Raw genomic sequence first — 16,528 nt, forward strand, 5'->3', positions numbered from 1 at the left:
CTATTGATCAATAATATTATTTAATTAAAATATGTATTTTTTTAAATATCCTATCTTGATTAACACAATTCTCTTTGTTCTACCAAAAAAATTATCAAATGCACCATGTAAGGATTGTAGCGGGTATAATTTAATGGTAATTATTTCATGTAGGCAAAAATACAGTTTTTCCAAAAAAAGAAATACTATAATTTAAATAGTGTTATTTTAATATAAATTAAAAAGAAAAAATATATAGTGAAAGTGAAAATAAGATTATTTTTTTTTGGTGTATTCGAGTTGTATTTGGGTGAAAAATCCTTTTGGCTAAATGGGGTTTTAATTTTCAATAATAATCTTTATTTAGATCAAAGTTGATAAAATTAAAATGAAAAAGTAAAAGGACCAATTTGGCAAACCCTATAAAAAACGCTGTGAGAACTGAAAAAGCTTCCAAGGACAAAATAGTGAAGAGGAAAAAAAGCCCTTACATAGATAGAGAGCAAACCTAAGCTTGAACTCAGCAGCGAATTTTAAGCGTTCATCGTCAATGGACGCCATAAGGAAGCAACTGGATGTGTTAATGGGAGCTAACCGGAACGGCGATGTGACGGAGGTTGATCGGAAGTACTACGACCGTGAAGTTTGCCGTCTGTATCTCTCCGGTCTCTGCCCTCACGAACTCTTTCAGCTCACTGTACGTAAAAGTTAACACCGCTCTATCTATTTCTCCGTTTACCTGTTTCCTCGTGTTTGTGTTTGTGTTTGAATCCCTAGGTTATTTAGTGTTGTTTTTGGATAATTGAAAAAAATTCATTTAGGCGTCGAAAAATAGTTGAAGCTTTAGATTTGAATAGTTTTGCTATATAGAGATCTTAATTTTGTGCAATGAAGTTTACTCAGACTATTACTGGGTAGGGGAGAGTGAAATGTATACACAAATACCATAGAGCTCTCTCTATCTATATATGTTTACATTTTAATTCGTATGTGTGTGTTTGTATTTGAATCCCTAGGTTATTTGTTTTTTTGGTAACTGAAAAAATTTATATCGGTTGTCGAGAATTAGTTGGAGGCTTAGATTTAAATATTTTTGCTCTATAGAGATCTTACTTGGTGCAATGAAGTGTTCTCGGACTATTGTGGGGTAGGGGAGAGTGAATATGTACTACGTGCAGCTTTGCCCTTGAATTTGGTGTGATTTAGAGGAGGACATCAAAGGAGAACCTCTACTGTGCATCTAGGCTAGTTTATTTGTTGACTAAGTGTATAAGTAGATTATGCATTTTTGGTGCCTTTTGAAGTTGAAACAACTATTTTGTTCTATAACTTCTGAAATGAAATTATAATAAGAAGTTTTGGCTGGAAAACTTTATCCAAAGATGGGGGTTGAGAACACTCTGCTTTTGGAACAAAATTGGAGGAAACCCAGGTGATTCAATCCCTATAATTTACCCATTTGGCACCGACTGCTATGTGTAATTTTCTTTTGCCTCAAGCTTTTTGCTATTAGAATCACCCTTTAGTAGTCAACTGCGTGAAGAAACAATCCTTTCTTGGAATTCATGGGTTCCATATGGAATGATGTGGGAATTCTGTGACCCCAATTATAGCTTGTGGTTGAAGACATCATTTAGAACGTTCTCATTCAGTGCTCACATTACTACAGGACATCTTACTCTGTCAATGCTTGCTTGTATAGAAGCTCCATAAATTTGTGGAATTCATCCATCTCTCAGTCTTGCAGGTTTCTTCTGAAGCCTATGTCTATGAAATTCTTCACACTTGCATCTCTTACACCTGGGCGACTAGCATTAATCTTATGGCTCAAAATGTAGAACTTCGAGGAAAGCACTTCTTGGACTTCCTTTCCATCACCACCTATGCCCTCATAAGCTATCCCTGTTCTTGATTCCTACTTTGATAAATGCTTACAAGTATGAAAATGTGAACCAGTGAAATACAAGTTGATAATCAGTAATGCTCAATACTTGTAGGACAAAAAATGATAATATTGCGCCTCTAGTATCAAGCTTTATTTAGTTTAATGGCAATAATCTTTATCTAGTGAAATTAGTCAATTCTTATTGATAAGGCGAAACCAGTCTGCATTAAAGAGTCAACTCACATCTGTTACCTTTGTCAAAAAAAAAATAAAGAGTCAACTCACATGCTATCCATATTAAATCGTTGAATTTGAAATATCTACTAAAGAAAATACTTGTTTGGGTGGGTAGGGGGAGGGGTGTTGGAGTGGTTCAGTTTTGTCCCAGGTCTTCTCCCTCTTCATTTCTTGTTTGACTGTATATTTTTTGCTCTGATTTTTTGTTTTACTTTCTTTCCTGATATGCAGAAAATGGATATGGGGGCATGCCCTAAGGTGCATTCATTGCCTCTAAGAAAAGAGTATCCTTCTTTGATGTGTATACTTTGATTTTCGAAGTGTTTCATACTCATGTTTTGTGCCCCTAATAATTTGGAGAATTAATATCACGGCAAGGCATTTTGGGCTATTAAGTAAAAAAGTGTTCTTATGTCTTTACATATGCTAGATAGGGTAGCTGTTGTCACAGGCTGTTTAACTAGATTATCTGTTTTCTTGGAGATGATAGAAGCTGTTGCGATATTAGTGGGAGGTCATAAAAAAATAATTAGGGACTGACAGGCTACCTAGTAGCTGGAAGTGAGTGATCAACTTGAATCCTGTTAAATGTTATGGTTGTTTTTAACAAGGATTTCAATCTGAAGATCATTTCTCTCCTCCTCAAACTCTGTCAATCCTGTTAAATGTCGGGGACCCAAGCCATTGCTTTAGTGGCTTTATAGTCGAGCCAGCCTGAATTCTACCTAAACCACAGAAAAAAAGAGAAATCTACAGGAGATGTCATCATCAAAATAAACAAATAAATGGACAAGAGATGTTGTATTCTTTGGTCAATGTTGCTTCTTGAATCAGTAAAAATCCAGTATCACTTGTCTTAACTTAACCTTGTCTAAGATATGAAGAAGCAAAAGCAAAAGGTCAGGATAACTATGACAGGGACTTGGAGGACTTAATAGATAGGCTGATTGTTGAGTGTGACAGGAAAATAACTAGAGCCCTTAAAAGGCTTGATGAGGAGGATGCCAAAGCTGCTATTGCCATATCAGTATCTGAAGTCACCCTGGTAATTGTCAAGTTTGGGCTCCAAGCTCATTATTTTCTTTTGTTGGTCACTGGTACTTCCTCTTTTCCCTTCCTTTGTATACTAGTCATTGTTACAAGTGTTTTCAACTTGTCTAAATTGTAGACTCCGGAGATTGATGAGTTGTCAAAGCAAATTAAAGAAAAGTTGAAAGAAGCTGACATACATGGTAAGTTCTTTTAGATATTGCTGATTACTTGAATGCCGCGTGAAAGTACCTTTTACAAGTCGTGCAAGCATGACAATGTAGTCTTGATTGGTTTTTTCCCATTGTTAGGTTGCTCTTATTTTACTTTTTTTGTTGTTGCATATACATAAATGACGAGTCAGCTTGTCAATCTTATACCTCTTTGAGCATATAGAGGTTCAGGGAGTAAAATATACTTGATGATTGCTGGTGATATTATAAGATTCATCGTTACTTTGTCTAATAATTTTAAGCTGGAATGGGTTTTAGTTTCATTCTTGAATCTAGGTTGGTGTCAATTAACCTATGAGTCATGGTAAATTTGATCAAACTGTGATTTCAAAGTATCAAAATGTGAAGTGCTAATTGCACCCAAGGTTGTGGCCTAGTGGTCAATGAAGTGGTTGAGAACTCTGAAGTGGTTCAAAACTCAATTGAGACAAAAAACACTAGGTGATTCTTCCCGTCCTAGCCTTGGTGGACAGAGTTACCTGGTACCTGTTGTTGGTGGGAGGTGGTAGGTATCCCGTGGAATTAGTCGAAGTGTGTAAGCTGGCCAGGACACCACGGTTATCAAAAATAAAGAAATGTGAAGTGCTAATTATTTTGTGGAATTTTCTATCTGATGAAAAAACTGAATGTTTCTTTTTGAGTTGTCCAAGTTCTTGAATGATCTTACTTCTTTGCAGATCTTGAAGGTAAGACAGATATGAAAATTCGAGCTTTGGAAGAAGTTGAAGAACTTCGAACTAAGAGAGCAGACAAACAGGTACGGAACTTGGAGATGTTGAATTTTACTTTGCCCTTCAGTCAACTTGGCAAAAATTAATGACATTGCAATACTCAACAGTTCACATGGTAGTGTGTATGGTCAGGACTCATAGTTTCTTTTATCCAATGGCAGTCAATGCTTCTTTTGGATGCATTCAACAAAGATCGAGCATCTTTGCCGCAGCCACTTCAGAATGCTCCACAGTTGGCACCCTTGCCTGCATCTACTCCAGATCCCCGCATACAGGAAATGATAAATGAGAAACTGAAGAAAGCAGAAGATCTTGGTATGTTGAAATCTAAATAGCTCTAAATTGGCGTTGCTTACAACGTCCTCCACTTCTTCTACAGGACCAGAAATTGCATTTTGATATGCTTTATTATGTTGAATCTCTCTGGATATAGTACAATCTCATTATTTTGGTCTATGTCCATGCACTTGCGTATGGGCAGTTGAAATGGAAAGTAACATCTGGATAAAATAGTGAGTGATTCTGGGTTAATGCTACCTTGAGATTGTTAGTGGTAAATACATGGGAAATGGCAGGGTATTATGCAACTGAAGTGGGAGATAATGTTTGCTTCTGATAATATGAAATAAGAATCTTCAAACGTCATTGCTGGACAATTGTTGTTGTACCTTGAGATCAGAGGAGCCATATTCTGCTGCAAAAGTTTGAAATAAACCTATGCTCATTCCTATTCATTTGGTTCCTTATTGAGGGATCATTATTTATTTCTCCAATAAGCCATCACCAAAGGTTGTGAGCCTTGGTGTGTGTGGGGGTGGGGGGTGTGCTTGACCTCTAAAGATCATTATCAAATTTCTATGTAAGATTTTGTTACTCTGATCTCATATTTATGATGAAATGCATTAATGGGAGGCTAAGGAAAATTATCTGCACATATTCTCTGATTAGTAAAGGTATATGTTAGATAAAAGTTTTCCTAGAAGTGATTTAAGCAAGATGGAAGCATTTTTGTGTTTTAAGCCTCAAATGAATGTTACACCAGAATTACTTTATCATATCTGCTCTATCTAAGCAAAGAAAATATACCCAAATTTTTGGAAGCTCAAAGCCTATTAATACACCTTCTACAGTTTCTCAGTACCATCTTGTTGCACTTTTTGTGAAATGATTTAATTTATAGAAAAGAGACTGTGCAGCAGGGTTGCTTTTGCTCAATGTGTTGTTTTTATCGTAAACTTTTCCTTTTGTATCTAGGTGAACAAGGGATGGTTGATGAAGCTCAGAAAGCATTGGAAGAGGCGGAAGCTCTTAAGAAGGTTGCCGAACAGTTCTGTTTGTACTTCAATTGTGCTTCATTATAACTTTTTAGTGTTCAAATTACCCTTCTTTCCATTCTCTATTAATATTTTTTTGGGCTCAAAACACTTCCCTTTCCAGTTTGACTACATTTAACACTTCTCTCCTTGATATGCCTGTCTACTTCATTCAGCTGCCTGTGAGGCAAGAGCCTGTTCAGGATTCCTCAAAGTACACTGCAGTTGATGTGCGGATTGTAAGTCATTTTTCTAGCTCTGATAAGCATTATTTACTGTTGGTTCTCCGCATTTATAAGTTTATATAAGTGTTTCTACCGAATTTAATCTAAACGAATAGTGATCTTACTTAAAAAATTTATTCAGATGATTCCTTGAGAAAAAAAAGCCATATGTAATCATTTTCTAAAAGCATGGTTTGGAGTTGCAGATGGTGCTTAGAATATACTGTGAGACTCGCATTCTCTGAACTTTTACGGTAGCTTGAGTCCAACGGTAGTATGACTAGTTTGACGGTTACAAGAGGTGGGTCAGGGGAGTTAAATTAATAGGGTCACTGTGGTAAGGAGAAACCTTTAGGACTGGGAAGTAGGTTAATTCAGAGGCATGGTTGAACTTCTTTACAAGCAAATCATCACACACTAGTCGTGATTAATGGAAATATGAATGAGAAGAGTGGATTGTTCTTAGTGAAGTCATATTATCATGAGCTTTTAGTAAGGAGGAATTGGGTTTCTGCTCTGGTTTGGATCCCCAGGGTACCAAGCCTTGTGTGCTTCTTTATTAGCAATTGAGGATTTGAGAAAGGAGGATTACATATATTAGTTGGTGATTTATGTGCAAATGCTCAACTGAAGATGTGGACCACCTCATCCTATATTATCAGGTGGCAACACATTTAACACACGTGGGATCAGAGATTTTGAAATGTTTCAGTTGAAATGGGGGATGCTTGGTATTTAGAAGAAAGAAGAGAAGTCGAAGACCGCGGAGCATTGCACCATTAGCACTCACGTGGGTCTAGAAGAGATTTTAAAGGGATAGAGAGTGATTGTATAATTGAGGATAGCCTGTCATTCCTGGATTTTGTGCCTCCATGAAGTTCCTGTTTGTATAGAAGATTGTGTTTCGTTCGTGGAGGATCATATTATGTTGTAGATTTCTACTTTTTGGTATATTAGTGTACAATATATTTTTTAATCATTAATAAAAAAAAATATTTTATAAAAAAGAATATCACCACTGGGTATGTTGTTGTATAAAAAAGAATATCACATAAGATTCATCACCAGAATATTCTCTATTAAATTAAGTATATCTATTTACCTCATAACCTGGTGAGTAATTACCTACAATATTGTTTGTAACCTAGGCCTGATATAGGAGCCCTTTCTAGCTGTTAACATGTCAATAAAAAGCTCTCTTCTTTTTGATACTTTCTGATGATAATGATACAGTTCTCTAGCATTTTCTTGAAAAAAATTAACTATTAAGAATTTCTTAAGAACTTAAGTTAAATAAAGAGCTGGAGTGTTTTTCGCTGCAATTTGAAGTACAAAAAAGATGCCTCAAGTGGGCACATATATGTATGATTGAGCAGACAGAATCAGGAAAGGGTGTTGTTTGTTGCTGTTCTTGCATATATTTCTGCCGAGGAATCTCAGCATGTGGTCTTGATATGAATTTACTGTCCCTGACAAGTGAAATGTTAATTATAACTTTTGCAGACTGATCAGAAGCTCCGTGTATGCGATATTTGTGGAGCTTTCTTAAGTGTTTATGACAGGTAAATGCTCCTTTTTCCGTTACATCTTTTGGAACATTTTCCAAGTATAGCTGTGTAGGGAAAGCAAAAAGCTACTTTGAAGTATTGTGTGGTTCAGTTTTTGACATGGTGATTGTACCTCCTTGTCACCAGCAGGCTTTTTTGGGCCCAGTTTTTCGAGGATAAACTTTTGCCGCTAAATAATGTGCGTCTTTTCTGTGTTTATTTTTCAATCGTGTTATGTTTAGCCAGAAAGTTATGGGAGCAACTTCATTTTGCTGTTATCTGTTCAATTTTTTTTTCTTAAAACTATTGGACATAGTACTTGAAAATTCAGCTATCCTCACTTCTCTTTTTCTTTCCAGTGATCGTCGCTTAGCTGATCATTTTGGAGGAAAGCTTCATTTGGGATATATGCAAATCCGTGAGAAATTAGCTGAACTTCAGGTAAAGATAATATATCTACTTGAAGATTTCTTATATTCTGTTTTGTCAAAAAAAGATTTCTTATATTCTGTTGCAGTGTAGGTTCTGTTATTGGATGTATATAACGAGAACTTTACCATGTGGTATTTGTCAATACATGTGCCTGTTTCCTTATTTATCTGGTTGCTTAAAGTAATCTCTGATTGAACACATTTGATTTTTAGTTCCTAAATTGATATTTTGAATTATTTGATTCTGGTCCTGGTTTCATGTTTCAGTTTCTCTGTTGTCACTTTCTACATTTATGCCCTTTATAGTTAATCTATCTTTTACTGATCTTATTATGGTCCATAGGGAAATACGTATTCTCATATCACACCTCATATTTTATTCGATGTTCATGAATGAGATATGAAAGGTTATTAATATTTTTATTGAACCATATTAGGGTAGAATTTAAGATGGGGTAGGATGGTTGAATAAGTGACATATGTTTGGCTTCTTAAGAGCTAAAAAAAGTTGGTAGTTATATGAAGGAGATCATCATCATAAAGGAGAGTATTATCAATTCTTTAATGCATGAATCAAAATATTGATCTGCTGGCTTTAGGTTCTGCCGTTTCCTGCATCTTCCTTTATGAACAGAAAATACAGCGAAATCTCCTATGTTGTCCAGCCTTGCGTGACAAGGATGAAACTTAGTTTGGTGGCGATGGTTTATTACTGCTACTATCTATTAGCAATTCAATTTTTGCTATTATAATGTTCTCCTATATATAATGTGTGTGAAAATGCTTCTCAATTATTTGCTAGAGATTTTTATTTTGTTTTCTGTCATGTTTGAAAATTTTGTGCCTTCCTGTTTTTCATTATGTGCACATTCCCTATTGATTTATAAAACTTGGAACTTGATGAGGATGTTACTAGGTAAGACTTAGGTCGATGTTCCTTTTAAGTTTTAAAATCGACTAGTCAATTAAAGAACGGAAGAATAGGGATTATCATTCTGTACTTCACAATTTTGTTCTTTGAATATGTGTTCATTGTAATTTCACTGGAACAACTATGGGAGTTTGTGATATGCTTCATCTGTGCTTTCTCAATGATGAATTGCCAGGAAGATAGAAACAAGAAGCGCAAGGCAATAGAAGAAGATAGGAGGTTGGATCTCCTGTTGTGACGTGCCTATTCAGCTTTACTTTACTGTATCTACTTTTGCTTTTACCATCTTATCTTCAAATGTTCAATTTTACTATGTAGATCTAAAGAAAGGAAAAGCAGGGAACGCGAGAGAGAATCAAGCAGGGATAGAGTTGATAACCGTGAAGTGGGGAGAGATCATGATCGCAGGAGTAAAGATCGCAGCTATGATCGCGATCGTGACAGAAACAGAGACCGCTCTCGGAACTATGATTCAAGAAGTCACAGGAGATCACGTTCACGGTCAAAAGAAAGGTCAAGGGATTATGATCGCCACAGGTTCTTATTTTTTTCACTTAACATACTGCATTGTATACATAATGTTGACCCTTGCAATACCAAATCAATTGTATACACAAAGAAACGTAGTTTCAATATAATTACCCACTTGGTTAGCAAATATAGGTATTGATGCACGCACTATTGTATCCTCTTTACTATGCATTTGATAAAAGTTTCTTGTTCAATATTCACCAACAGTTTTTTTTTCTTTCCCAGACGTTACGATCGCTACTAGGTGAAAGTTGCTGTGGCATGGGGATTGTGTCTTTGACTTGGTGGATGTTTGGTACTTGGTAGTATCTAGGAGATGATGTCATATATATACTGCCTGTTTTTATTTGGTCGTTTTTTGGATTATGAAGTGGTAGGGTGAAGTTTGATATTTGATCTTCAAAATGACATGTACGTTTTATGCTCTAGCTAGTGTTATGACATATTTTTTTGTACCACCCTTTGAGATTGCACCTCTTGTGGAGATAATAACCCATTGAAAAATTCCCAGGCGTGTTTTTCGCCATCATGGGCGATTTGTTTGTGGAAGATTCAAGATTGTGTTTTTGGTTTTTAAGTTTCTAACTAAAATGCAACATAGATTTAACTCGAGTTAACATCCTTTTCTTAAAAGAAATTGTATCATGAAGTTAACTGAGATGGTAAACTCAAATCTTTTCTACTAATAGCAGTCTAAAACATATCTTATATTTAAATATGCCGCATAATATGCTTTATGTATAATTATTCTCTCAACAAAAAGTGTACTACACATATTAGTGACAAACTAACAATATCCCGTCTTGAAAAATAGTATTACCTAGCATTATCGATTTGTCAATTCACAATTTATTGGAAGAAAAATGAAATCAACTTATGATATATATATCTCAAATATTTACCTATATATATGACTTTTACAATGCCGAATTTTAAACCTCTATAACACTTGGAAAAAAAAACACAAATTCTTTCGTCTGCCACGTCATTCAGATTTGGTCCAAGGGGGCCCACATGCTGACTTGTTAGATCAGACTGTTCCGAAACTGAAAACGACATCGTTTAAGCATTTCTCCATTATCTCCACAGTGTCTTTGGATTCATCGACAAACTCTGTTTTCTTCTCTCTTCTCTTCTCCTCTCTCTCTGAATATCGGCGAGCAAAATGACGACGTCGTTCGGAACAACGGCGACGGCGACACCGGCGGCATCTGCTTCACCGGCAGGATTTCCGGTCAAAAATGCCCCGAAATCCTTGACTTTATTACCTTTCTGCCATCATCGCCATTACAATCATTTACGTTCCAAATTATCTATCACGCCCAAACTCCGACTCTCCTGTAAGGTATTACTATTTCTCTGCTCTTTTGCCTCCTCATTTCACTTTCCTTCAATTTATTTTGTGTTTACGGCTCTCCCTCTATGAAATATGCATATTATTTAGATTCAGTGAGTTCGGAATGAATACGATTTGTTAAATGTGTACATTTTGGAAACAAATTCTCTTATATATCTAGCTAGCTCACTCTCAGGTGTACCGTGCTAGCATAAATCAAGCCATGTTTTTTGAGATTACAACAGTATACCTTGTATAATCCCACATGTGGAGTATGGGGAGGTTAGGATGTACGCAGACCCAACTTCTGCCTTTGCAGGGTAGAGAGGTTGTTTCCGATTGACCCTCGGCTCAAAAGAAGTGTAAACAAATCATGATAGAATGGAAAATAGCAAGATAAACAGATCAAATGAACATGTAATAGTGAGAATTGAAGAACACATTACCAAACACTAACCCAACAAAATCCGGGTTTTTTCTAGACTAGACCTTTGGGATATTTTTAGGGTTCATACATGCATTGATCCGGTCGAAGAACCAGTCTTAAAAAAAGAAGAAAATAAATAAATTTGAGATTGATGCTATAAAATTATTTGTATAAATATTTTATGTATGCAGGTAAATAATGGTATGTCATGCATGCTCTATTATTTATTTTGTTATATGGAGTAGGATTCACAATTTTTTATCAGGGATACAAATTACTACTGCAAATACTAGTGTAAATATACTAGAACAACATCTATTATGTCTTAATCTCGAACTAGTTTGGGCTCCGTTATAATTAGATATGATAAAACTACCGTTCAGTCTCAAACTAGTTCGGGTCGAAATATTTTAGAAATGATTTTCAGCTATACCATATAGTTTGAATTGAGGTTACTGTGAAAGGGTGTATTGGCCAATGGTTTTATTTCTATTCTTAGTATAATTTTATATCTTTTGGGTATTCTTTTGCTTGTGAAACTTGATATGAGAACACTATGTAAAAGAAGTGAATATCTCCAAGCTGAAATTGAAGCTGGAAACGGAAAAGACACCTTATATGCTATTTTAGATGCAACGAACGAAGTTAAGCTAATTAATTGGTGTCAAGGTTTCATCTTTGGTATTAATGAATGTTCAATTTTTAAAAAATGGTTTCATCCTTTTTATTTGTTCTGCTATGCTCTTTTCTGCTTTGCCATTAATATTGAGTAGAAAAGAGCATCCAGAGACCTTTGTTAATGATTTTTCCTGGGTCAGGGAAATTGACGAAATAAACAACAACAAAAGTTATTTTAGTAGTGTTTCATATTTTGAGAAAACCTAAAATATGTTGGAAGCCAATAAATTAACTGAAGAACTGCACTTGTATTAACATTGCCATTGTAGCAGTTTCAGAATCTAACATTTACAGTCAGTGGATACAAAATGTGTCCTACATACGCACAAGCACAATCTTTTTCACATATGTACTTATGATCCAACCAAAACAATGTGTTCAGTTGAATCCATTGAACCCACTCTCGATCTGCCTCTGTGATGTAGTATCTTCTTTCCTCGACGGGTTTTCTGTTACTATGAAGACCCTATAGTATTTCATTGGTGATCTTGTATCAATTGTAGTGATGTAATTCGTTTGTTGAACCTTTTTTCAGATCGGCAAAGGTATAAATTTTGTTGATTAAACAACACTAAAACTTTGTTGAATATGTACAACAAAAAGCAAATAATACATTCCCTTAATTCTGAATAAATATATTCATTTGTTAAACTTGAAAGAACCCTTCACAGGACACTTTTAATTTGAAGGAAATTGCCGCTTAAGAACATTAGGTAGAATTAAAATATTTTTTTGAGTGCATTTGCTTTTAGAAGTAGTTAAAAAATTAAGGGTTGCTCTTATATTATTATACGAGAAGTTGATTCTGCAGCACTTATGCAACTATTTCGGAGTTCTTCTCATTTGTTTTTTTTCTTCTTCTGGAAAATGGTGATAGATTATATAATATGCTTAGAACTTGTCATATGAAAGAATTTTTTGGACCACCATCCCGAGTGGCCAAGTTATACCCTGTGTAACTCATTTAATGGAAGAACCAAAGTACAAATCCCCATTTCCCAATTTTTTCAGAGATGTTTTTTCCATTTTTACTAGTACCAGAGGAAGAAAGACTGATGTGGCTATAATCTTTTTTTTTTTTGGTAGGGTCTACAATCTAGTTGGAATCATTCAGCTGTAACAAGAGCCCAATCGAACGAGGTAAGATTCTTTCAAATGGTTTTCATTGGAAGAATTCTTTCAAATATTGTAACCTTTGTGAAAACCTTTTTGGGACCATCTGTTGCCTTCAAGGTTGCTCTTGGTGGATCTTCAAATAATTCAGCTACTCCTATCACCCAGTCAGAAGAGGTGAAATCACCAAGTGAGACTTCATCTGCAACTTCGGTATCAGAGGAAGCAATAGCTAACTTTATTAGCCAAGTTTCAAGCCTTGTCAAGTATGCATTCCCATTTTTTTTTCACATCTCTGAAGAGACTTTTCATGAATAATCATGACAGACTGTCCTTTGTGCAGGTTAGTTGATTCTAGGGATATTGTGGAGCTGCAGTTAAAACAACTTGATTGTGAAATTCTAATCCGTAAGAAGGCGGCACTACCACAACCACCTGCTCCTGCACAAGCTCCATTTATACAATCATATCATGTACCATCTATACAATCTAATGCACCTCCTCCACCTGCACCTGCACCTGCTCCAATTCAAACCCTTGCACCTTCTCCAGCTGCAGCAAAGTCAGCTGATTTATCTCTTCCACCGCTCAAATCCCCAATGGCAGGGACATTCTATAGAAGCCCAGCACCCAGTGAACCAGCATTTGTGAAGGTACTGCATGTCCATCTTTTATGTAGTAAATTCAAAAATGGAAACCTCAAAGATTAAAAAAATTGAAGTTTATGGTTTAATGCGCTCTCTCAATGCATTTGGTTTCCATGATATGCATTACAACAGGTCGGAGACAAAGTGCAGAAGGGTCAAGTTCTTTGCATTATTGAAGCGATGAAGTTGATGAACGAAATAGAGGTAACCTTTTCCTTTGGCTATTGCCATTGCCTGCTATATTGTTTTCTTGTACTTATACGAGACCTCTGTTTCATGACTTTTAACTATTTTTAAATTTATATTTCTGCTTTTAAATTGGTGCCAAAAAAATTGTGTTTTTACCTGCACAATTTTTAGAAAGGCATTGAACCAAATTGAAATCGTGATTAGTAATTGTTTGCTCATTCATCAAAGAAATAATTTATTGCCTCTCTGCTCTTTTTTCCCAGTGTGGAACAGAAGTAGCATCAATGCATCATAACTCTCAAAAAGATGCAGTATGAAAGATTGCATTTGACTTCTAATGTATAAACCTGCTTTCTACTTATACAAACAAGCAATGAGGTCTCCAAAAGGATGACCTAGTGGTTGAGGCATGAGAGATCCCAGGTTCTCATTCTAGCTACCACATTTGTGTGACCCCATGCTCTAGCCTTGTGAATAGGATTACCTTGGGAACCTATACCTGTGGGCTGGCCAGGCTGCATGATGTATTAGTGGGGGTGTGCACAAGCTAGCTTGAGACAAAAAGCTTTGGGTTGTCATTTTACCATCTAACGACTCCTTTCCAAAACTGATGTCTGTTGGTTTTGCTAGAGCTTGCAAATTTGTAAAAGAAAATAAACAGGAGAAATATTAAGTATCTTTAAATATATATGTTTCTACTCTACTAGTCCAGACCACATCCAATATATATATTGGACAACCTATATATTTCTAGTCTACCAAACAAATTAAGAATTTTTTTTCTTAGACTATTTACTTATATTATTAGAAGTAGTAAAGGAAGATACCCCAAGATTCTGGGGGTTTCAATGAATGATGAACAGGCTTAGATTTTATATTCTTGTAGTGGCACTTCTGGGCTTGTGGATTGTTTGCGCATGCTGCATGCTTAAACTTTGATGATACTTAGTGGATCTAGTTTGGACGTGTAAGGTTTGCTATGAAATGTACATAATGTTAACTTGAGATTCGTCTGGTAATTGGTAATAGTAACATTTTTACTGTCATTGTAGACTTAGCAACATCCTTTGGTGCTATTCTAATTTAGAACAACAACATACTCGGTGTGATCCCACAAGTAGGAGGAGGGTGGGGTGTACTCTTTTTTTGTTCATTATTTATTTTGGTACTGCATTATTCTCTTCATTTTTATGTAATAAATATCTGATTCTGTATTTGCAATTCAATTTAGAATTGGCAATTGGCATAGAATTGACAATGAAAGAAGGATGAATGCCAATTGGCATCTGTTAGAGGGATTAGTAGATCAGTGAAGTCTTCTTTTCATGAAGATGAGTATAAGTATATGTCGTTGTGGTTAGGAAGTGAACAAAATTTCTTGCAATAGCTACTCAATTAATTCAGGACGCCAATATTAAAGAAGTTGAGGGGCCTTGTTGTTCCTTGGAATGGCTGAAGCTGACAGATTTAGAAATAAGGGAAAAATCTAAATCTTGTTAGAGAACCATAACTTCTTTATTTGTATTTTTTGAAAGAAAAATAAAATGTTAAGAGTATATGTGGAGCAGGCATTCAGTGTTTATTATTGTATAACTATACTGGGAATCCATAAGTTTATTTATTTTACAGCCCCTCATTCTTCGTTTTCTAACATGCTGGTTTTGTCTCTGCTGGAGTTGTCATGTAGATGAACTCATGCCAGTTTCAATAAAATGCTTGTAAGTAAGTGGCAGAAGTTTCATGTTTCCTTGCCCTCATGTTGCAGAGAAATCCTTTCTTGTCGACCTGATGAAATTTTGTGGAAACTAGTGGTAGTTATGACTGATGTCGCTATTTCACCTATGTCGTCCCACTATGAACTAATAGTTACATCAAAGCTTGTTCTACTGTATGTGATACTTGGAAGACATTAGAGAGTTGATGAGAGAATGATGATAGGAAACCTTGGGCTAATTTTGTTAAAGTATTCATTTGTTGCTTCACTCAAAGACAACATTATGTCCATTAACTCCCTGATTTTGCCTCCTACTTTTGCATTATCCTCTTGATGCGCTTTTCTAGTTCCACATGATTGTTTGATTTCAGTTTCTTTTAGTTTGTTATTGTTAAGAACATAGGCCTGGGCCTAATTAAATCCCAAAAGCTAGCTTAAGAGGTGAATGTTGCACAACATCATATAAGGAGACAATAATCTCATTCCTTCAATAGACGTAGGAGGATCTAACATCCTCCCCCCGCACGCTCTAGCTTGGTTAACTGGAGCATGAATAACGTAAAGCTGGGTTCTGATATCCATGAAATGGACCTTGCCCCTAACTTAACCTCAAAATTTAGGTCATGCAATGAGGATAAGACCATATAAGGAGATAACCTATTCCTACCTGCCAATGTGGGGCAATTGAAAAGTTATCCTTGTCTAAATTTGACTGTTATGTTCTATCTGTTCCCTTCAGGCTGATCGGTCAGGAACCATCGTTGAGGTTGTTGCTGAAGATGGAAAACCTGTCAGTGTTGATACTGTGAGTTTCTTGACTAACCTAATCCAACTATTCAGTTTGTTAATACCATTTCCTTCCTAATATCGTATTTATCTCTCTGCAGCCTCTGTTTGTCATCAAACCATAGAACCGTTCGAGTAAGACCCAGGAAACAATATGCAGAGGAACTTGGCAGGTGTTTGTTTACCTTGGGCTTATGATATTTTGCAGTATTTCAGTTTCAGTGAGTATGTTTGCAATGACTGGTAGTGTGATGGAATAGACGATTCTTGCTAAAACTCATTAGGAGAGTTTAGTGTTTAATCTGAGGTATTCTTTGGCATTTTATTGTGGATTAGACATATTTATTTGAGGTTTGTACCTCGATAGCAATCTCATCAAATTAAGATAACTAACCAAATTAAGGATTGTATGAAGTTTGATTATTTAGCCCCAGGGCTTTTCTTCATTGTTTAATCATTGCCTTGGAAAAGAATCATCAGAAATGGCGGATCATACGATACTTATAATTGTTATTTCATCTGAAATAGTTTCATTTTACTTGACCCTCGAAAAACCTTTTATTACAA

The 16,528-nt window shown here is 35.7% G+C and overlaps 2 protein-coding genes across 2 annotated transcripts; both read left to right on the forward strand.

Moving 5' to 3' along the window:
• The first annotated feature begins 337 nt into the window (after positions 1–337).
• LOC125819490 (U1 snRNP-associated protein usp106-like) lies at positions 338–9,572 on the forward strand. The gene is made up of 13 exons (XM_049498922.1): positions 338–676; positions 2,333–2,385; positions 2,978–3,146; positions 3,270–3,333; positions 4,041–4,120; positions 4,256–4,409; positions 5,349–5,410; positions 5,584–5,646; positions 7,135–7,193; positions 7,538–7,619; positions 8,716–8,759; positions 8,859–9,077; positions 9,297–9,572. Exons 1-13 carry the CDS (start codon positions 530–532, stop codon positions 9,313–9,315), a joined length of 1,215 nt encoding a protein of 404 aa, XP_049354879.1. The 5' UTR covers positions 338–529; the 3' UTR covers positions 9,316–9,572.
• A 628-nt stretch (positions 9,573–10,200) lies between these two features.
• LOC125819492 (biotin carboxyl carrier protein of acetyl-CoA carboxylase, chloroplastic-like) lies at positions 10,201–16,295 on the forward strand. Its single transcript, XM_049498925.1, has 7 exons — positions 10,201–10,416; positions 12,599–12,652; positions 12,746–12,891; positions 12,969–13,278; positions 13,405–13,476; positions 15,915–15,980; positions 16,063–16,295. Exons 1-7 carry the CDS (start codon positions 10,237–10,239, stop codon positions 16,084–16,086), a joined length of 852 nt encoding a protein of 283 aa, XP_049354882.1. The 5' UTR covers positions 10,201–10,236; the 3' UTR covers positions 16,087–16,295.
• Positions 16,296–16,528: the final 233 nt, after the last annotated feature.

Source organism: Solanum verrucosum, unplaced genomic scaffold (assembly GCF_900185275.1).
Source record: "Solanum verrucosum unplaced genomic scaffold, falcon-dt-bn FXZP01000255.1, whole genome shotgun sequence".
Taxonomy (NCBI): Eukaryota; Viridiplantae; Streptophyta; class Magnoliopsida; order Solanales; family Solanaceae; genus Solanum; species Solanum verrucosum.